Here is a 24,081-nt window from a genome sequence, read left to right on the forward strand (position 1 = left end):
CTTGACATTTCCCTCTAGCTTCTTTTCGACCAACTGTCTAGTGGTGAACATCTGTAATCCCTTTCCTTTTCGAAAACCAAACAGCTCCTTTCCTAAAACAGGCTCCACTATTCAATGAATGCAACTATCTCTGTTTCTCTCGAACAGTTTCATGCAGTGGGACAGCAGCTCGGTACTTTGAACAGTTGTGTGTGTCACTTTTGTGTTTGCATATTGGTATCACTATGGGCTTTCTACATTCTCTTGGGATTATCTTCTCTTTCCAAACTGTGCGCAGGTCTCATGTGAGCCAGTATACACCAATCAACCTATATTACAAGATCCATATTACATAAGGAGCATATAATAATGAGCATATTTTGCACCACATTGTGATAAGTAAGCTACAACACATGTAAGCATGTGTATCTACATTAGTTACTCATACATTTTGGGGATCCAGTGCTTTCAGTCACTTAAGTTCAAGTATCTACTATGACTGACTATTTGAATTGTATTTTTTACAATTAAACTTTTAAATTATTTTTAGATTTTTTCCCCCAAAGTGAAATTGCAATTAAAAAGCTTTTTAAACAAATAATGTTTGTAACCCTATGCAATTAGTTTATATTCAGATTTTTAAAGATTGCAGCGTCTGCAGCTAGTTGTTGTTGATGGCTTTGTGTGGGGTGTTGGTTAGGACAAAACTAAACAACATCTAGCACTTCTAATTTTGATCACCTGGAATGTACACAAACACACACACACAATTATTATTATATTACAGGATCTACTTTAGTGGCGAAAAGCCGTTTCAAATTGAAAACATTTTTCAAAAGAGATGTTACCTCTCTTTTACTGTAGGGAAACATTTCATGTGACAGAAGATATGCTTGTAATGCCAAAGATGTACACAACCATCCCTACCTGTATGCTCCATGTTGTAGATAATGACACACTGGAAGAAATACCACGCATCTTTCTCAAAGTGGCCCCTCATGTTTATACCAAGAATAAGGTAAGTCCAAACATCTGGGGAGTACAACATCACTATAGAAATAATAATGGTGGTTATATATATATATAGGCCAAGCTCCTCTGACTTCACAGGACTTGCACATATCTCAAAAGCACACACAATTTTAATTTATCTGGTTGGTCCAGAAAAGAGGCTGCCACAGCTGCAGTTCGATTCCAAGTCTCTGCCACCTCGGAAAGTACCTTTCCTCGAAGTTTACTGTTATCTCCAAAAGAGGTTCAGTCTCCCAAGTTCCCTAGCTAAAGTATTGCTGCATTTATCCCTGACACCATAGTGGTAATTGCTAATCCTGTTGCTCTATTGGACCTAGTATGGAGGAGCAGGAACAAACCCATGAATGTAGCATGCAAAGTCTTTCATATGTGGGAGACGGGTACGCCAGCCAACTACTATGATGCTGGAAATGATGGGGCTAATATCAAGGCATGTGCATTTTCACATGTAGTATTTGGTTACTATGACCCCAATGCTGACTGCTAGTTACTGTTTTAGACGTGGTTCCACAAAAGTGCCTGCATTACTTCAGAAACAGTAATGTTTTAAATTTAACTTTCTTAAAAGTTAGCTTTTAAGGGTAAATTTTCAAAAATTGAAACCTAACATGTATCTGCAAAACTTACACAATATCCAAACAGGTAATTGCAGATGTAAATGATGTATTTGAGCACACAATTTGAATAATTGTGTGTGCAAATTGTTGATTGTGCAGATAATGGGTAGGAAGATGGCAAGCACAGACTACCATTTTTTTTTTCAAAATTAGTTCATTACAGGTAATTTGTCTTTTACTCCCTCATTCCACCCTTTAGTCTGTTCCTTCCACTATGGTGTGAGATGTCTTAGGCAAGGAGTGTATTTGCATTGGTTTGTATGGCACCTAGCAGAGTGGGGCCCAATCCTTTTCTGAGCCTCTAGGTGCAGCTGTAATACAAATATTAATAAGTTTTGTTTGCTGGAATAGCTTTCAGGAACAGTACACCCACTACTGTTTGAAAATCTAACCTTTAATCTGAGTCACTGTTTATTAATGTTTTGGTTTTGACTAATGTAAACACTGCGCCTTTACTCAATCTTCAACATCAAAATAGCAATGAAGTGTATGTACCTTATAACTCATTCCTTAAAAAATTACAACTTGATTGTAATCAAGTATTTGTAGAAATGCACATTGTGAGATGAATTGTACAATATTGTAATGCTTACATATATTATTTAAATTAGCAAATTGATTTTTGGGACTGAGCCAGGGCAGGTGTTCCTTTTTAAGTTCTGGATAAAATCGCATAAAAATAAACTCAAATGTTTGTAGGAATCAGTGTTTTACAGTTCTTCGAGTAGTGACCCTATGTGCCTTTGATTGGAGATTTCTCATAGCAGTGTCCATTCGACCCATCCATGCGTGTTACTCCACCTTATGCTCCATGCCATTGCAATATAGTACTGTCTGGACTAACAATCCTCGGTTCCTTCTCTGCCAGCCCGGCTTGAGATGGAGCCTAAAAAACTCAAGCTGTCTGGCTTGAGTTTTTTACCTCAACTGTGCTTTTCTGTAGATAGTGTATCTAGTAGTTATATATTCATTTCTTTTTTACAAATATTTTTAAAAATTAAGTAAATTGTGTATATATATATAAAAACATCTTTTAGGTAGTTGCTCCCTAGGGGAATGATTTTTCTCGCTTTCCAAGGGTTTGCCCAGGTCTCCCAGAAATAATCACTGCCTGTCACAGCAGGAGGCAATCCTGGTAAGTGATGGACACACCTGCTGCATCCATTGCCTTGGGGAATCACTCATTCCCCAAAAATGAAACTTCTGACTGGCAGTAAAATCTAAAGTCAAAAAGAACAGGGAGATAAAACTTCGATTCCTTATGATGGAGAGCTCACTGTGTCTATCCTCTGACCCAGGCCAGGAGCACCCCTTTTTACCATGCCTTCTTTACCCTGCCAGTCAATGGAGCACTCCTGGACCCAGCAAAGGTCATCTGGTAGCCTCAATTCCTCCCATGTGCAAAAGAGCAGATAAAAAATATTACACTCCATTTAAGGAGTCAGAATTTTTATTTTCTCACCCATCTCCTAACTCCTTTGTGGTTGAAGCAGTTAACGAATGTGGAAGGCATCACCACGCTAAATCTATGCCCTATGATAAAAATCTTAAATGTCTTGACCTCCTTGGCAGAAAATCTTATTACTTTAGAGTTTAGAATCACCAGTGATCAGGCCTTAATGGCAAAGTATAACCATATAAACCATACTTAGCTAAACTCCTTTATTGAACATCTGTCAGCAGAACACAGAGAGCAGTTCCAGGCAGTTGTTATAGAAGGTCAGCTCCTTGCCAGGACACCTCTGTAGACTTCTCTTGATACTGCCAATACTGCCACTTATTCAGTTTACACAGCAGTAGTTATGAGTAAGGCTACATTTTGGTCACGGTTATTTTTAGTAAAAGTCATGGACAGGTAACAGGCAATAAACAAAAATTCACAGCCCATGACCTGTCCGTGACTTCAACTAAAATCAGTGAATAAAAATTGGGGGTGACTGTCCAGGGCCCCGGCAACTTCCATTGGCTGTGGTTTCTGGGTGGAGGGAATGTGCTGAGCTACCTGGCCATGCCTCCGCCTAGCAGCTGAGTGAGACGAATGTCACCACTTCCAGGGAGCACTGCCCAGAGCTCACCTCATCCTGTCCCGTGCCCCAACCCCTGTCCCTCCTCAACCCTGCTGCTGCTGGGGAGGAGCGTGGGGGCCTAAGACTGCCCCAGCAGCATCCGGTACACCTGGCACAGGGACTGCCTGAGTTGCCTCTCAGCCAGTTTGACCGGCCACTGCAGAAGTCACGGAGGTCACAGAAAGTCATGGAATCCATGACTTCCGTGACAAACTCGCAGCCTTAGTTATGAGGAGGTCCTCCTGGCTGTAGCTCTCTGGATTCCCAGAGGAGGTCCAGAATATGGTACAAGACCTTCCTTTGACAGTACTAAGTTGTTCTCTGGCAAAACAGATGAATCTCTACACACATTAAAAGAAATAATCCCATGCACCTCCCCATCTGTCACCCTAAACCTCACTGGGATAAGGGGGAAGCATTGCTCCACATGCTTGATGTCCGGAGAGCCCTGGTCTTCTACCTGGATAGACCTAAACGCATCAGGAAAACTTGCAGATAGTTTGTCTCAGTCACAGACAAATCAAAAGGAGCTGCTCTCTCTAAACAGAGGATCTCTAGGTGGATAATTGACTATATTAGTAATTGCTACCAACCTCATAATCTCAAAGTACTCACTGGCATATGAGGCCACTCAATGAGATCTATTTCCACCACCACAGCCTTTAAGAACATTCCTGTCATTGAAACATGTAAAGCTGCAACTCTGGCTTCTATGCATAGATTTGCTGAACACTGTGCAATAACTGATGATTCTGCTTTTGCTACTTGTTCAGCTCAGCTGTACTTTCTTCCACACTGGACTTGACTCCAAGCCCCCTCCTCCGTAAAGGGAAACTGCTCAGTATCACCTAGAGTGAACCACCCATATGGATACTACTCGAAGAAGAAGAAATGGTTACTCAGCCTGTGCAGTAACTGCAGTTCTTTGAGATGTGTGTTCCTATGGGTGTTCCGCGTTCTTTCCCCTCAGAGTTCCCTGTCATGGGGCTTTGTGGTACAGAAGGAATTGAGGATGGTTAGCCCATGCAGTACTGTATAGAAATAGCACCGAGCATAAGGCAGAGTAACACACATGCACAGGCCAACTGGATGCTGCCATGAGAAATTTCCAGTCAAAGGATCCAGAGGCTCAAATGCACTCCAAAGGGAGCCCCCATGGGGACACTACTCAAAGAAGAACTGCAGTTACTGCACTGGGTGAGTAACCATTTCTTATTTCATTTTTAGTAATAGCTAATAATTCTAGACATGCTGGTACTGTGTATTTCACTAAACTCTCACATTGTTTTAATACTACTGCAGCCTGTTTAAGGTTGTTTTAAGTTGAGACTGTCTTTTCAATCTGTCTTAGTGAAACTTTTTTCTGTTAATGAAAACATATATTGTCTAAATAAGAAATTCTATGTCTTACCAATGCTGAATGAACAATTTTTCACTAAACTTCTTTTTAATAGCATAGGAGACAAAACACTAAGGCTAGAATCCTAGTATTACTCCAGAATTGTATGTTGTCTGTATTTTATTCGCTTGAACTTTGCTTTCACATAATGAAACTCTCAATAAAAATACTATTTTAAATTAGACAGCTAGCGGTATTTTAATTGGCTTCATAATCATATATAGATCATTAAAATTCCAGTGGACCAGCAAACAATATAGAAAAGCCATAATAGTATTGATGTGACATCATGCAGTTATTTTAATATAAATATACTATCCAATGCTATTATTAAGTTAACTGACTTTAAATACGAACAGACATTACACCTCCTTTCTAATGGTATGTTATAAAAAAAATAACAATGTAACACAGCAAGTGAGAAATAATATCTAAATTCCTAAATGTCAGTATTAATGCAAACCAGATTCTTTTCTTGATATAAGCCTACCAATTAAGTTTTATGCTGCAAAAACTATGACTCAGCAACTCTCGACAAAGGTTAAAATATCCACAGATGATATTATTCTGCTGCAAAGCCAGTTCTGGAAAAAATTAAAGTTAATTTCAAAATGATTGACACTGAGGATAAAATCCACAGAGTAGCAATAGTGTCTTTCTCTCTTCTGCAGACTTTACCTTGTAGATAGACCCTTTAGCTATACACTTCTACCCCGATATAACACAACCCGATATAAGACAAATTTGGATATAACGCGATAAAGCAGTGCTCCGGGGGCGGGGCGGGGCTGCACACTCTGGCAGATCAAATCAAGTTCGATATAACGCGGTTTCACCCATAACGCGGTAAGATTTTTTGGCTCCTGAGGACAGTGTTATATGAAGGCAGAGGTGTGTCCTTGGCTGTATTTGGAAGCATACCATTTTAATCTAAACTCTTTCCCTGTATAATACTATCTTCCACTACCAAGAAGATATCACATTATTTCTTTATTTTTTTTTTTTTATTGTTCACAAGGTTTTTATGAGTAGATGGAATAATGAGATAGAATAAGGAACAAAGTACTGCTGAATCTTCAACTGGAGTCCAAAGATTCTATTTTTTTAATCATTTGTAAGTGTTCTAAAATTGTTGGTCCAATCAAGCAAATGATTTTTGACCACATTTTCTGCATTATTTATTATGTTCAATAAATAAGAAAGGCTTTGAGATCTGATCTTAAATACATATGCATCTGAATACCTATAATCATTTAGACCGAGTCATGGTAATACCTAAGCGTGTGTTTAAATCTATTCCTGTTGAGGAAAGCTCTTAAAAGTGTGCTTAAATCCTTTTAAGGTCAATGAGACTGAAGCATGTATTTAAGTGCTTACCTAAATAGAGATGTTTTCCTGAATCGTGGCTTTGGCCTTGAGTAGTCTACATTGTCCAATCGATTACAAGTGGGTAAAGTTACTCATAGGTATGACTTTGCAAAATGGTGTCACTATATTATAAATGGTCTTTTTTTCATTGCTTTTTGAGCTCTCATTTTAAACACTTACTAATCCTGATAATAGAACACAACACAAGACCAAAACAGATAAATCTGAAGCCAAAAGATAGGTGATTGGTAGCTGTGCTGTATTTGTTATTTAAAACTTGGTTGACTGATTTATTTGAATCTGAAGTTCTGAAGCAGAAAGAGCATGAAAAGTACACCTCTTGTTCAATTTTTCAAAAACTGAAATGTGAAAAACTGAAATGTGTATTTGTTGCTCAATGCACCATGTACTAGTATTTGTTACTTTCCAAATTTATAAAATTGACTTACATATAGCTTTATAATTTGTGTATTCATACACTGATTATAGTGCAATTCTATAGTATTCATGATTAAGGGCTTGATCCCAAAGTCCACTTTTACAATGAGAGTATTTCTGTTGACTTCAGTGGACTTTGGTTAAGGCCCAAAAAGAAGAGGAAGGCAAATTGTAGCATGAATATGATTGAATATAGGCTAATTAAGATATTCTGTGTTTGTAAAGGCAAGCATTGATGTATTGATGTATCATATTGATTGCACTGCAATTTGCCAGTGAGCGATTCAAAATCTTAAATGCTTTTTATAAATTCTGACATGCAATTCAAACAAAGATTATTTTCTGAAATCTGGTGTATAGGATAAAATTTGCAGGCTAGCCTTTCTCAATAATTCTTAATACAAAACCATGCATAATATTGTTTTCCCTCTGGTATTTTTATTGAGTGTTTCATTATACCAAAAACAGAATTTTGTATAATTTTCCAAACATAGCATTGGAAATAGGGGTGTGACAAATCTTCGGTTCATATTTGATTTATGTACAAATACAGCTATGCTATCCCAGGTCCCAACTCACCACTGGCTTCCTGTCCCAGTGTAGGGACCCTCAACTCTCTTTTTTGCACTTCTTACCACAGAAAATTCTTTACCTATTCTTTCCTGTTTGTCTTCTCCCCACCTGATCTGAGACCCTTTCCCCGACCATACCATTTGCTCCCAGTCACCACTATCAATATGCATATGCAGTGAATAGAAAAGCCAGTTATTGTGTATTTAGTCAGATCATCCAGAAAACATGAATCCAGCACAGCCCTCCCTACCTCTACTGAGCGGAACTAACTTGTACTGATCTGTTGTCCACACTAGGGGCTACTGGATATGGAGAGGCATGAAATATAAACCCCAACAACCCTCTCTCTATTTTTAATGGGCAAGGTATTTTTGCTGTTGCTGAACAAAAAATGAATAAACAGTAGTACACTTATTAAAAAAAAATTCAAATAAGTCAGGCTGGTGGTCCAGTAACAACGGAGCATGGGGTATCTGACCAATGGGCAGCAGGGAGTGAGAGGATACATCCCCTTGGGAAAAGTGCACCTTGTATCACTCTCTAGCAGTCCTCTCTGGCTGAGTGGAGGAGCAGTATTGTCCTCCAAGGCAAGCAGCATCCAGCTGCGCTCACCGAAGGCAAGGTCATCACAACATGGGGACTTTGGGAAGTGGAATTGAATTCATTTAGGGTGGTAATTTCAAAAGTGCACAGCATTGGCCTAAACTCTACTCTGTTAAAGCCAATGCTAAAACTCCCATTGACTTCAGTGGAAGCAGATTAGGTAAACAGCTGGATGCTTTTGAAAAATCACACACCTTCAAAGCATTCATAGATGTTTAAGTAGTGGAGAAACTGGTGCTATCCCTCTGAAGCAGTCTATCTCTGAAGTGATCTAAGTCTTCTGAGCTAGTTCCTGCTAAAGTGCTACCCCAATTATCCAAACAACTCAGGAGACCCCAAAAAATTATGGAAAATTGAGAACCCAGGATTATACATACGCAGAAGGGAGGGAGAGCTTTCAAAGCAGGAGGGAGACAAACACAGAAATAAAGAAAGATTAAAAAAAGAAAATAGGGTGGGAATGGTGTGGGAAAGAAGGTACCAAAGGGTTTATGCATTTTTTTTAGACGTTAGTTTCAGTAGTCACAGTCATTTTTTGTATCTGTTTCTTTTCATTTAAATTATTCATATTTGAAAGAAAATGTCAATATAATAATAACTTGAGGATGCTGCCATAATCCACAGCGTTGCCAATTTAAATGGAACAGAAGCAAACTCTTCTGTTCTATGGAAGTATATTTTTATTATTTAATATTTATATTGCGTTAGCATCCAAGTTCCCTGTTAAGATAATGGTGCTGGGCATTGTACAGCCACATTATAAGAAGTTGTTCCTTCCCTAAATTCTTAACAATTTAGCAAAAAGTCCTATTTTTATGTCAGTGGAAGATGATTTCCTTTCCTCTGCATTGTTCAGTCTAGACCACAGAAATCTGTACCTCTACAGTCAGTGTTATATAACATTTTAGAACTAGCTATAACCCTTCTCTCTTCTGCTTTCACTACCCCCTTCCTCACCCACTTCCTACCTCAAATCCTCCATTCTCTCTATATTTCATCAGGGATATATCCATTCCTCCTTCACTAGTTCTCAACCAAGCTTTACAGCTTATACTGTGAAACAGTCCTTTGCCTTTCATGGTACATTTTTTCAATTTTACCTATATTAGGTAACACCAGAGTTCTGAGTTCTGGTCAGTGTGAAGTTACTCTAAAAATATTTTATAGGAATTTTACATTATCTTATACACTGATGTCAATATGTCCTTTTTTATGGTAATAGCGTCATTTGATGTAGTATTATCTTCAAACAAGGTAAACCTAAAGCATAACTTCTGGGGAATGGCATTGAAAATACAGCTCACTGATGTTTCCCTGCCTCTGCCTTATGGGATTTGGCGGGGGCGGGCGGAACCAAAAAGCATCACTGAAGTTTGTTGTCTCGTTCATAATTCAGAATGAAAGTTTTCAGCTTGTGAAATAACCTTTAGTTCTTCCTCTAGTGTATCTACTTCCATTTATAATAAATGTTGTGGTGGAGGGACAGAACAAAGGCATATTTTAGAGAAAGAAAATGAACTCTATTTGCAATCATTGCTATTGCTATTGAATTAATATGGATGGCACTCGGATACTGCAGCAGTATAAAACCCTAAGATAAAGAAATAAGTGGCAGTTCATCACACACAAGTAAAATGCACAATAAGAGAACAAAATCAGAATAATCATGGGGAGGGTCAGGGCTGGCTCTAGGCACCAGCATTCCAAGCATGTGCTTGGGGCAGCAAAAACCCTGGAGCTAGCCCTGGGGAGAGTTATCATAAGAATTATGAACATGCTGCAATAATGTTTAAGATTTGATCAATATTTTCCAAATTGGATTTTGCATGACTTGCCATTTAAAATTTTACCAAATATAAACAGTGTTACCAAGGGATTCACTATGAGCTCCTTAAGCTACAGTAGGATCATAAGAGAGCCATAGTACTCCACATTAGCAGTGTTTGCCCTCTGTGGGTACACAGTATTCGTTGTAAGTGCATCATTTTTAGTGATGTTCATTTCTAATGAACAATGACATGTTTTCTGTTTTTCAGAAAGGATACACATTCATGGCTGAAGCACATACTGGTGACTTACCTGTAGCAGCTGGGAAATGGAGACTACGTCTCATTGGTTCCCATAGTCCACTCCCCATTCTCTCTCGTGACATTGTAAACAATTTCTATTCCACTAAGGAAATTAAAGACTATTATATACCCAACGACAAGCACATTGTATTCAGGTAAATTTTGGAAGGAGAACAATTTAAATGTCACTTTTTATATGAACACTACTCATGGGAAAATGATATTATTTTTGGAAGAAAAATGCTTTCAGGCAAAGAGGAGAGATATTCTTGAATTTTACAGGCAATTATGTTTATTGGATATGAAAGTCAGACTTGAACATTTCCCCAGAGTAGGGTTTAATTTTCTAAAATATTGCCAGTAGGTAGTGCAGATGTGCAGTGTGGTGCCATGGTAAAGGAATATTACATTTAACTCATTCCTTTAAAATAATAATATATTTTGTACTTCAGTACCATGGATCTCAGAAAATGATATAAACTTTAATAATTTAAACTTCATAATCCCCCTCTGAGATAGTTTCCCCATTTGCAAAATGTACATTACAATGCTAACCTAAGGCACAGAACTGGTTGGCTCCAGTCAGTGAGAAAGATGGGAATAGAATCAGGGGTCCGTACACTGGGTCCCTTGCTCTAACTACCAGACACATTCCCATCCTATAATATTGGAAGGCAAGTTTCATTTGATTACAAATTATACACATTTGATTAGAGCATGCATATTCTTTTAGGACAGAATATTTCATATCAACATAAGCAATTATTTGGGTTTATAATTTTTTTTCAATGGACTAAAATGATTTTGGGCCAGATCCTGAGCTGGCATAAATAGCCATGGCTCATTGAAGTCAAAGGAACTATGTCAATTTACCCCAGCTGATTAACTGGCTCTTGGTTCAGATCTGTGAGCAGATCCCTGTTCAAACTTGTAAATACAGCAGTATTTAACAAACAGTGTAAAAAAAAAATCTTCTAGTATATATATCCCTCTGTTACTGTATACATGTTTCGGTTTTTAAATGTGGAAGTGAAAGCTCTATTAAAACAGATTTGGACTAGTCACATGCCTAAAAGATAAGCACACATGTAGACTTTGTAGGATCGGGTCTAACTTTTATACATGGGTCTTGATCAAGCAGTATTACAACTTTTCACACCACAGTCTGAAATCAGTGGGATTACTCATGGAGTAAAGGTGACATAATCAGTCCCAAAAGAAATAAAGATAATTAAATTCCAGAAAAACTTGAAATGAAAATATAACAAATACTCTAATTCAAGGGTCGGCAACCTTTCAGAAGTGGTGTGCCGAGTCTTCATTTATTCACTTTAATTTAAGGTTTTGCGTGCCAGTAATACATATTAATGTTTTTAGAAGGTCTCTTTCTATATATCTATAATATATAACTAAACTATTGTTGTATGTAAAGTAAATAAGGTTTTTAAAATGTTTAAGAAGCTTCATTTAAAATTAAATTAAAATGCAGAGCCCCCCCGGACCAGTGGCCAGGACACAGGCAGTCTGAGTGCCACTGAAAATCAGCTCGCATGCCGCCTTTGGCACACATGCCATATGTTGCCTACCCCTGCTCTAAATTCTTGTTAATGGTGCCGTGCCTTGGGCAGTTTTCCCTTTTTCTCTTGTCTGTGCTCCTTCAAAAAAATTTAAATTTTTAAAATATGTTCACATGCTTATATGTCTGAATGTTCTTTACCTATCGCTAGTGCATATCGATAGTTGCTGACTTTTTTTTTAAACGTACATTATCCTGTCTTTTTACTTTGTTTCCTTTGGTAAACCTAAGAATTTTGAACCTGGGAAAGATGGGGGAAAGGTTTCATACTGAAAGTTGTGATACAACTTTAGCTAATTCATGGTAGTTTGAACAACAAAAGTCTTGTTTTAGTTGCATCTGATGACTTTCAAGTCAAGGCTTAGTATCTTGGGCTCCAGTTCAGGACACAATTTAAGGTAAAGCCCATAGAATATCAGGGTTTGGAAGGGACCTCAAGAGCTCATCTAGTCCAACCCCTTGCTCAAAGCAGGACCAATCCCCAGACAGATTTTTACCCCAGTTCCCTTAATGGCTCCCAACCCTGGGTTTAGCCGGCCAATTCTCAACCCACTGAGCTATTCCCTCCCCCAAAAATATAAATATTGAGATATACCTCTCTCATAGAGCTGGAAGGGGTCTTCAAGGGTCACTGAGTCTAGTCCCCTGCCTTCACAGCAGGACCAAGTACTACCCCTGATAGATTTTGCCCTAGATCCCTAAATGGTCCCCTCAAGGATTGAACTCACAACCCTGGGTTTAGCAGGCCAATGCTCAAACCACTGAGCTACCCCTCCCCCAAATTATACAAGTCTGTGGTTTAGTGCTTTTTTGAATGAAGATGCTTTTCTTAATTGGGTTTTAGACATTCTAACAATGAAAAATCTGGTTAAGTTGCTTATGTTGTTGGAATTTTTCTCCTCTTTAGGTATGCTGTAAAAGTCACAGCATCACATATTGCTACAGTGCAGGTACAAACCTCTAAATCAGATGTGTTCATTAAATTGCAAGTCCTGGATAGTGAGGAGGAAATTGTGAGCACTGTTGGAAAGGGCCATGCTGTCATCCCTGCATTTAATTTCTTGTGTACTGAAAGGCCTTTAAGTTCTCAGTGTAAGTATTTTATTTTGCATTTCAAGAGGAATATGCATTCTAATAATGGCTTTAAATAAGGAATAACCTTTAAAACACACACAGAAACTATGATTTTTTTCCCAGTTTTTCCATGAATTATGTAATTTTCCTCATTTCATTGTGAATTTCAGCTCTCTTCTACACTTCGCTCTGACATGGGGGCCAGAAATGCTTAGTGGCCCCAGGGAGAGTTGGAAGTGAGGTTGGTTGCATAGTTGCCTAGCATTACTATTTGCCTGTGACTTTTCCCTAAGTTTTCTGACTCATCTATGAGTAATTTGGATTTATGCCATAATTAATGCAGATCCTTAGTTGTAAGATTTTTATGTGGACATGTTTCCCTTGTCAGAGGGAACTGAGATATATTCTCTTCTCAAATCTTGTTCTTACCATTTAATCTTCAGAGATTAAAACATAGGCGTTCTTTTGTTTGTTAGTCTAGAAAACACCTCTTGACAAGCATTATTTTTTTTCCCTGGCTCTTCCTCTCCTGCAACCTTCATCATGGAAATAGAGGATTCTGAAGGAACTACTAATAGTACCAGGTTTATAGAGGGCATAAATAGCCGTGAGAATATTGGCAGCTCATTATAATGCCAACAGAAATACTGAGAAAAAGTTCTCTTAGAGGGAACATTCCAATTTATACAGAATTTCCTTTGGGACTAAATTTAATTATCGGTTACTATACATATATACTCTCTCTCTCTCTCTCTCTCTCTCATATCTTTTATCTGAATAATTTTGTCTCAGACTGAGAAATTTATAATGTTTGCTTAGCTTGTTTTCTTTCCTATTAATTTTATTACCACTAGCCATATCTAGTTTAGCAGACCTTTTCATTTTTTCCACAACAGCTTTTAAATATTAGGAGTCAAAAACTGAACCTAGATTTGTGTCAGCTCTTGCAGATTTAGCATCTAGCTTTCTTCCTGAACTAGTAGATTGACATTTGATTCTTAAGTGCTGTTTAATTTTATTGTTATGGAGCAATGATTATGATTAAAATAATATCAGGTATGTATTTGTATTTCAGACACTTTCACTACTGTGCTAAGGTAATTTCAATTCAGATGAAATATACCATACCTATTAAATTCTTAATATATCTAACAATCAGTAAAGGGTTTATATCAGTGTGCTTTCCAATCTCAGCATCACTTGTTTAGTCTTCACTTGTTTTCCTGTTATCCGTGTGTTTTCTAACCACATTGTTTGCAATTTGCTTACAAGATCTAGATACAGGGCTGAAGTTTACAGAAGCATATACAGATATTTCTGTGTAATCTCATTTTGTGTAGGGTTTACTCCCCTACATGTTTTCTTCAAATATATGCAATAATACAGCAATGATTAATTCAAAGCAAACAGCTAACTCAGCTACTACACTTACACATAGCACTATGCATCAATGTTGAAATTTTAACAGAAGTAAACCTTTATATTCCAATAATCCTCTTTCAATCAGTCAGTTTCTACCTCTCTATCAGTATATTAGCAGCTTGAGGCAAAGACAAATCATTCAACTACTGGTGTTTTTTCTGTAAGATTATTCTTTGGTAATGATCAAAATGGTGTCTCTTCATGCATTCATCTCCAGTAGTTTTGCACAGATGGTTCTGTAGTGAAATGCATGATTTTTTTTGTAACTTTAATTTATCTTTTATAAATTACTAATACTACATAAGAAAAATATCTAATTTAATCAGAACAAATGTAGACATTTCTGATGACTGTATGCATTACACTTCAGTATCTTCAAAAAGAAGGCTACTAAGATTCAGCAAAAATACATTGTAATCACAAATTTTATTTCCCCCTTAAACTGTCACTGATTTTAATGGGTGCTGTGGAGAATGTGGAGTTAATCTGTAACAATTTTATGATTACATGACCTTGCTATTAAAATAGTCAGTGTAGAGCCATGTGGGTTGTTTGAGTGTGGGAATGTATTGATTGATTTAGTTAATTAGTGGGCAGTTGGAAAAACAAGTAGGAAGGCCACACAATAGCTTGGATAAAGAACAGCTCTGCAAACACTTGGAAGATAGTACCAAGCTATCAGCTGAGATGTGACTTCTAGGCTCCAACAAAGTTATATTGTTACTCGGCCAAGGCCATGAGCCTAGAGATCAAAAGGCTCCATTAAAATGTCCCTTTTTGAAGAAAGGGAAGGAGAGTGGGTTGTCAGCAGCTGCTTGAGGGGAGATGCTGACAGAGAGCTACCAACAAAGGGAAAGTCTGCAGCAGGACTGTCTGTCCCTCCTGGCCTAGAGGTGGGGGTACCTCATCTCACAAATGAGGGCAACTGCACCTGTGTTCCCCCTCCATGGTCCACCAATGGCACCCATTCTTAGGCTTCTGGCTCTTCAACCATCATCTCTCTTGGAGAGAGACATGCATCCCCTAATCTCCACAAAGGTATTTCCAGTCTGCACAGTTCCCTGCCTACCCTGTAAATTCCCCAGCATGTCAGACTTTGCCTTCCTTCCTCACAGGCTAGAAAAAGCACAATTGTCAACAGTTAAGTTACCACTAAAAGCATTACAGAGAAATATAAAAAACAATAGAAGAATCTACACGCATGTTAATCAGCTTACCAGCAATCACCCAGCTCCAAGAAGGGCAATGGCAGGTGAACAGTCTTTCAGACACCACCCAGGGGTTTCTCTGTGGTCACAATTTCATGACAGTTGTTAGCTCAGAACAACCACACTCATGAAAAGTTTAGTCCCCCTTCCCCTTTTTTTTTTGTACAACCGGGTCTTTGATCTGGCAACAGGCAATTCTTCTTTGAATGATTGTACATGTCCATTCCCCTGTAGATGGTTGTGCACACGAGTGCACAAGTGTGGGAGAGTTACCCATCAGCCCATGCACCCAAGCATCCTCTGCTGTTTGGCACATACTACTCAGGTATAAAGGGCTGAGTTGCCCCTTGCCTCGCTAAGTTCCTTCCTACTGACCAGGAAGGTTGTTGGAGGTCCCTGCCCTGGCTTCTTTTCTTGATATCTGTAAAAGTACCTGTGTGTAATTAGACAGGTTTAAAAAAAAATCTTAACTGTTTTTGTAGTTGTGTGTGGTACCAGAATCAGTTTGGGTGCTGTCACCTGCAGTGGAGATATGCTGCACTCTCTGGGTTTCAAGCCCTGCCACTGTTGTAGCAAGGCTATACATAATAGTGACCCTCACCCCAGCTGCCGCAAGTGCTTCGGAGAGGCTCATGTAAGCAATAAGTGTGGCATTGCTAAGGGCTTTAAGCCCAGTTCAGACAGATTAAAATATCTGCTGATGGAACTGGCACTGCAGCCTCCATCTCAGCCCTCTACCTTGGTCCAAGTACTGGGTGCCAAACACCTCAGTGTCAGTCAGTATCACACCATCATTACTGGTTGTGACGTTCCCCTCTGGTGTTATCTGAACTGGTGATCTATTAGGTCTCTCCAATCCTTGACTCTGGGAGCCAACCTTACCCTGCTCTGCTGTGAGAACCCTCACTCCTGGGCTGTTCACGCACAGCCTCTGGCATGTAAGCTGCTCCCAGCTACTTGCAAGCTAATGACACTAGCCAATATCTCTGGTCCCAGACACAACCCTAGGAACCTCTGTCTTGCAGTGTCCAGTTATGCCCACTGGATGCTGCAAGCTTATATAAGTTCATTAATTTAATAAAGAAATTGATATGTACCAGGCTTGTTATCCCAAGGGGAGCCTCTGACACACTTCAAACCAAATGCACTGCTTCAGGTAGAATAAACAAACAGATTTATTAACTATAAAGATAGATTTTAAGTGATTATAAGTCAAAGCATAACAAGTCAGAGCGGTTACCAAAATAAAATAAAATATAAGCACGCAGTCTAAACTCTCAACCTTATTAGACTGGCAGCAACTAGATGAAGCAGTTTTTCTCACCCCACTGGATATTGCAGTCCTTAATATACAGGTTTGTTCCTTAAACCTGGGTCAAGCTCCTGTGTTGGAGTCTTGTCTTTTACTCAGTGTCTTGGTTGCTTGCAGCATAGGTGGGGGCAAGAGAAGGGCCCCCGTATGTGTCTGCTCTGCCTGTTTTATACTCTCAGTCCATGTGTTTGTAGAACACAAGTCCAGGCATGTCTGGGGTGCATTGCTGAGTCTCTCCAAGCAAGGCTGAGCAGTTCTCCTGGTGTGGCTTCCTGCAGGTGAGTCATCTCATTGTAGCTCCCTTGCTCTACAATGGCTGTTGATACCCCACCCGAGTGCTGGTTACCTTCCTTGCTGTTGCCTCTGGGGAGCTAATATCTGGCTGATTCCCAAACTTACAGCATGTTTTACAATTCTCATAACTTCATATGCATTAATGATATACATATATGGATAGAGAAATGACTTTCAGCAGATCATGACCTTTCCCTGATACCTTATAAGGCATGCTTTATATGTAAGATCACGATTATATGAAAATGAAGTATATGAGGGTTACAGTACACTCCCCCAAGCCCTCTACCTCGGTCCAAGTACTGGGTACCAAGCACCTCCGTGTCAGTGAGTATCACACCTCCAGCACTACTGGTCTTCTTTTTTGCGTATGCGAAACACGCCTTAGATGGCACATGACCTGGAGTCATCACTGAATTTGGTTAGCTGGTTGAATCATTAGCTTCCCCAGCCCGAGCGAGGTACTGATGGGGAGTGTGATGTAAATGTACCAGATGCAGATCAGCATCATTGGTACCCGAGAAGAGGCATTGGAAATTGAACTCAGTAACGGGATCTTCAAAAGACTCAGAGGATGAGCACTTCTAAAGACCCAGTGTGACGGGTTGGATCACAGAAACCCCCTTGAGGCTGCCAACTGATGTTCCAAGACTACTTCTGCTCCTGCTTTCCCTGCCAGTTTGAGACTCTAGCACCCTGTCTTGTTGAGTCAAACACACCAGTCTGCTCCAACACAGATCAGGGTCTGAACCACGTGCTGCAGATTTAACTGAACGCAACTTAAGAAGTGTCCTGTCTGTAACACTCAGATACCCAACTCCCAGTGGGGTCCAAACCCCAAATAAATCCATTTTACCCTGTATAAAGCTTATGCAGTGTAAACTCATAAATTGTTCGCCCTCTATAACACTGATAGAGAGAGATGCACAGCTGTCCCCCCGCCCCAGTATTAATACATACTCTGGGTTAATTAATAAGTAAAAAGTTATTTTATTAAATACAGAAAATAGGATTTAAGTGGTTCCAAGTTGTAACAGACACAACAAAGTGAATTACCAAGCAAAATTAAAAAAACACGCAAGTCTATGTCTAATACAGTAATAAAACTGAATTAAGATAAAATCTTTATCTGAGATAAAATCTCACCCTCAGAGAGATTTCAATAAGTTTGTTTCACAGGCGGGACGCCTTCCTAGTCTGTGCACAATCCTTTCCCCTGGTGCAGCCCTTGTTCCAGCTCACGTGGTAGCTAGGGGATTTCTCATGATGCCCCTCTTTTGTTCTGTTCCACCCACTTATATATCTTTTGCATAAGGCGGGAATCCTTTGTCTCTCTGGGTTCCCACCCCGCCCTTCTCAATGGAAAATCACCAGGTTAAAGATGGATTCCAGTTCAGGTGACATGATCACATGTCTCTGTAAGACCCAAGCCTTCATTCCAGCCTGCCTCACAGGAAGGCCTGCCTGCAAACAGAGCCATCCACAGTCAATTGTCCCGGTTGATGGGAGCCATCAAGATTCCAAACCACCATTAATGGCCCACACTTTGCATAATTACAATAGGCCCTCAGAGTTTTAGTTCATATTTCTAGTTTCAGATACAAGAGTGATACATTTATACAAATAAGATAACTACACTCAGTAGATTATAAGCTTTGTAATGATACCTTACAAGGAACCTTTTGCATGAAGCATATTTTAGTTACATTATATTCACGCTCATCAGCATACTTTCATAAAATCATATAGAGTGCTATGTCAAACCCAGGAAGGCATTCAAGGAGGAAGCACTCCCCAGAGCACACCTCTAAACAGGGGAGTTCACGGACTCCAGAGCTTGCTGAAACTGGCTCTTGAAACATCTTCATCAGCATCTCCTCATGCCACAGTACCACAGAGTTTCTTCCTGGCACTATATATTCCTGAGGCATTTGAGGCTGCAAGAGAAATGTTAAACCTCTCAGTGCCAGTAGTTCAAGAGATTTGCCCAGCTTTAGGACCCAAGGTACCACCTCCAACACCTTCACCTCAATACCAACGTACCGATGTGGGCAGCATGGGCGTGGTCTCAAGAAGACGCTTCCTCATCTGATTCTGAAGTGGGATCGTATGTATCCTAACCTTGCCAGTCTCGATATGTCACCTGCCCACCCTGCTTTCCACCTCAGTGCCAGCAGGAAGCTAGTAGGAGGGGACCCTTGGGCTACACGTAGATGGAGTCTGGGGCTGTATCAGTGGACTTTTTTGAAGCTGTGAGGTTCCCCTCCCCCCACGCAACCAAGAATGTCCCCACAGCCATCTCCATCTCCTGGACCTCAGGAGCATTGTCTCCACAAGCAATGTAGCATCAGTACCAAGGCCGACACTGAGCACAGTCGGGATCCATATCATGAACCTCTGCAAGAGGAGCAGGAACTGGACCAGCTCCTGCTACCTGTAACTTCCTCCTCCTTATCCCCAGATGAGGCAATTATAGCAGATCCTATTTCTGCTCCTCCATACGATTTTAAGACTTATAAGGAGCTGTTGAGGAGGATGGCTGTGACCCTCGATATCCACCCAGAGCGGGTCTGGGAAAAATACCATAAGTTGGTGGATGTGATATTTGCAGCTCCAGCTAGAATAGTTCTAATAAATGAGGCTATCTTGAAGCTTACCAATGTCCTCTGACAGACGCCAGCTTCTCTGAACTCTTTTTGCAGTCAGAGGCAAAGACAGTACTATGTCCTTTCTCAAGAGTGTGAGCACTTAACCATTCTCCTCTAGGCTCATTTGTGGCAGCAGCCAATGAAAAGGAAAGACAGGGACACCAGACTTCAACCCCCAAAAATAAAGAGGACAAGAAGCTGGACTTATTTGAGAAAAAGCTTTATTCTGCAGGTGGGTTACAGCATCATATAGCAAACTAGCAAGCTTTGCTGGGATGCTACGATTTCACCATGTGAGATACAGTTTCAGCATTCAAAGACAAGCTCCCAGATGAGGTGAGACAGGAGTTCCAGTCTTTAATAGAGGAGGGCAAATTGGTCTCCAGAACTGCTTACAGGCAATCTCAATGCAGCAGATTCTGTTGCATGAAGCATGACCTCTGTCATCACAATGCGATGCTCACCCTGCTTACGTTCTTCTAGCCTCCTTTCAAAAGTGCAACAGACAGTCCAGAGCCTACCGTTTGCTCTTCTCAGAAAAGACTGAAGAAACTCTGCATAGTCTCAAAGATTCTACATCAACTCTCAAATCCCTGGGCATTTGCAGCCCAGGAGTGAAGCAGAATGAGTTCTGCCATCATCAGTCTTAGTGTTTTCCAGGATTTGCTCCTTGAGACCAAGACCTTCCAACGAGAAGGAGCAGAGGTTCTTCTTCGAGTGCTTGTTCATATCGATTCCAATCAGGTGTGCACAGGCCGTGTGCACAGTTGTCAGAAACTTTATCCCTTAGCAGCTCCTGTTGGGTCGGCTAGGGAGCCCCATAGAGTGGTGCCTTCATGGCACTCAGTATATAACCCTGCAGACCTGAGCCCCCTTCAGTTCCTTCTAACCGTGGCAGACGTTGGAACAGTGCTCGGCTTGCTCAGTAAGTGCTCCCTTAGCTTTTCTTCTTAGATTTAGTTTGTGTTTCGTTTCATTAGTAGTTTAGTTAGATAGTAGGTGGGGAATGGGGTGCAGCCCCAGTCCCTATCTCTTCCCTGGGCTCCAGGGCATGCCGCAAGCCCAAGGCTTTGAGCCATGCAGTGCTTGTAATAAGCCTATGTCTACAAGTGACCCCCACGACTCTTGCTTAAAGTGTCTGGGAGAGGCGTACTAAACTGAAAGGTGCAGAATTTGTAAAGTTTTTCGGTCAAGAGTGAAGAAAGAGCGTGACTTCCTCCTGAAACAGCTTTTAATGGAGTCTGCTCTTCACCTGCAACCGGCTGCAGAGTGCCAGGATCCAGCACCGAGTGCGTCCGTACGGAGTGCTCCAGCATCCATACGCAACATGGTGCTGAAGAGGGACTCTAGCACGAGAGTTTCGGCTCCGACACTTCAACCACGATCAGCAGGCCAGCACTGCCCAATTTCCCAAGTGTCGCACAAGTGACAGAAGGTGGCTCATATTGGAAGACTCATATTATTCAAGATATAGTCAGCATAGATCCCAGAGGTGACAAAGGGAGGTGCCACTGAACTGGCAACAGCAGGGGCAACCCCTGATGCAGTGGCCCTTTTAGACCCCTTGGACATATCATCAATCCCAGGGCACCTTGTCAAGGGGGTCAATGTCTGTAGCATCAGGACACCAGCCATACCACTCTCCTGGGGACAGACCAGCCCTTCGGGGATCCAAGGCCACCCTGTCCCAACTGCCCCCTCAACACTGGGTTGTGGCTGAGATGTCTCCGCCACAGGACCAGCCCCAGGCATTGACTGTAATGGTCACAATTGTCTGTACTGACCAACAGGAGGTCAGAAACTTAGAGGAACAGGAGGACCCAGTACCTCCACTAGCCACCTCATCTTCTTCCCCAGATGAAGCTGTAGCAGGGGCATCAGCTTCGAGGCCACCTCCAATAGATCACAGGGCGCACCAAGACGTCCTCAGGCAAATCCCCCACAACATGGGGTTGCAAGGGGAGAAGGTTGTTATTGAGAATGAGGACCCCAAGGCAGACATTCTCGCCCCCAAAGGTCCATCACAAATGGCTTTGCCCCAATCAAGATGGTGCAGAACAATATAAAAATTCTGTGGCAGAGACATCGAGCGTAAATACTTCATCCCTTCCAAGGGATATGAGCAGGGCCGGTGAAACCATTTAGGCAACCTAGGTGGTCGCCTAGGGTGCTAGGATTTGGGGGGCGGCATTTTCTTTGGCAGTGACCATGGCGGCCGGATCTTCAGGCGCCCCAGTCACCGCAGGCATTTAGGCAGAGGGAGCTGGGGTAGGGGAGCGCAGGGAGGGCCACCTGCAGCAAGTAAGGGGGGGCGACACACAGGGGAACTCCCCGCCCCAGCTCACCCCTGCCCCGCTTCCTTCTTGAGCACACTGTGGCTGCTTCACTTCTCCTGCCTCCCAGCTTGCGGCACCTAAGCTGATTGGCACCGCAAGCCTGGGAGCCAGGAGAAGTGAAGCAGCGACAGTGTGCTCAGGGTGGAGGCGAAGCAGGGGTGAGCTGGGGCGGGTGAGTGCCTCAGGGCAGAGGGTGGGATGCTGCCGCAGCGGGGGGCGCCTCAGGGCGGAAAGGGGGAGCTGCCATGGGGGGGGTGCCTCAGGGCGGGGACTTGGGGACGGGCGAGGATGCAAGGTGGAAGTTTCACCTAGGGCGCGAAGCATCCTTGCACCGGCCCTGTATGTGAGTATTTGTTTTCATACCCACAGGAAGTTTAGACTTGAAATTAGATGAAGGTTTCTAACCATCAGAGGAGTGAAGTTCTGGAACAGCCTTCCAAGGGGAGCAGTGGGAGCAAAAGACATATCTGGCTTTAAGACTAAGCTTGATAAGTTTATGGAGGGGATGGCATGATTGGATAGCCTAATTTTGGCAATTAATTGATTTTTGACTATTAGCGGTGAATATACCCAATGGCCTGTGATGGGATGGAATCTGAGTTACTATAGAGAATTCTTTCCTGGGTGTCTAGCTGGTGAGTCTTGCCCACATGCTCAGGGTTTAGCTGATTGCCATATTTGGGGTCAGGAAGGAATTTTCCTCCAGGAAAGATTGGCAGAGGCCCTGGAGGTTTTCACCTTCCTCTGCAGCATGGGGCACGGGTCACTTGCTGGAGGATTCTCTGCACCTTGAGATCTTTAAATCACAATTTGAGGACTTTAATAGCTCAGACATAGGTTAGGGGTTTGTTATAGAAGTGGGTGGGTGAGATTCTGTGGCCTGTATTATGCAGGAGGTCAGACTAGACAATCGTAATGGTCCCTTCTGACATTATAGTCTATGATTCTATGATCAGCGGCCATTATTATCCGTTCACAGTGGTCTCCTTTGGTCTCTCACCTCACCCACATGTACGGTAGTAGTAGCATCATTCCTCCAGAGATTAGACTTCATGTTTTCTCTTACCTGGATGACTGGCTGATAAAATGTCAATCCAAGTCACAGTTGGTGTCCATCATTTGCATATTTTGGTCCACCTTCAATGTGTTAGGCCTCCTGAAAAACTCAGACAAGTCAGTCCTGGCTCCAGTACAGAAAGTACAATTTATTGGTGCAGTCCTGGGCTCAACGACGTCCAGAGCTTTATTACCTCAGACAAGATTGAATACAGTGCAGAGCCTCATTCTGGACTTAAAGGCTTATCCTCTCACGATGGTAAAAAGCTATTTAAAGCTGCTGGGGCACATGGCAGCATGCATTTACATGGTCTTGTATGGCAGACTGCACCTCAGATTCCTTCAGGGCTGGATGGCAGAAGTATATTCTCCAAGAAAGCATCACACAGACATGTTAGTGCAAGTATCAAGTGACATCATCTCCCCTGTAGATAGATGGTTAGATCCAACCAATGTATGCAGGGGAGTTCCTTTCACCCCCATCTCAGTGCTATCTTACCCCTCAGACTTGGGGTGGCGTGGCTCACCTGGGACAACTATAGATGCAGGGTCTCTGGTCGCCCCCAGATCTCAGTCTACATATAAACATCAGGGAACTGTGGGCTGTTTGTTTAGCATTCCTTCCTTGCATCAGGGGAAGGAGCCTATTGGTTCTGACCAACAATGCAAACAAGCAGGTAGGGGCTCAATCCTTACTGCTCTGTGAGGAAGGAATCCTGCTCTGGAACTTCTGCATCAGCAACTCTGTACTTCTGAAAGAGGCCCACCTCCTGGGGGCTCAGAATACACTTGCAGATCATCTGAACAGGTTGTTTATCAATCCTGAGTGGTTCCTTTGCCCAGACGTAGTGTAAGTGGGGGAATGGTCCTGCTATTGTGGGGAACTTTCCTGGCTTCTGCACTACCCCGGTGAAATAGGCTAGCAGAAGGATCCGAGTTTTCACTCCCACAACCTTTACACAGAGACCTCCCTGCCCTCGAGGACTCCCCTTCCACTCTCCTGTCTGGCAG

General features: G+C 41.6%; 1 protein-coding gene across 4 annotated transcripts in view; it reads left to right on the plus strand.

The window, feature by feature from the left end:
• The window catches only part of ADGB (androglobin), a 236,172-nt gene that overhangs the window by 161,381 nt on the left and 50,710 nt on the right, over positions 1 to 24,081 (plus strand). For all 4 annotated transcript variants that reach the window (XM_075064028.1, XM_075064027.1, XM_075064029.1 and 1 more), the window contains 3 exons: positions 844 to 997; positions 10,112 to 10,299; positions 12,628 to 12,812. In XM_075064028.1, coding sequence (XP_074920129.1) covers positions 844 to 997; positions 10,112 to 10,299; positions 12,628 to 12,812 — 527 coding nt within the window. The remainder of the gene's footprint in view (positions 1 to 843; positions 998 to 10,111; positions 10,300 to 12,627; positions 12,813 to 24,081) is intronic.

This window comes from Chelonoidis abingdonii, chromosome 3 (assembly GCF_003597395.2).
Source record: "Chelonoidis abingdonii isolate Lonesome George chromosome 3, CheloAbing_2.0, whole genome shotgun sequence".
In the NCBI taxonomy this organism is placed as follows: domain Eukaryota; kingdom Metazoa; phylum Chordata; order Testudines; family Testudinidae; genus Chelonoidis; species Chelonoidis abingdonii.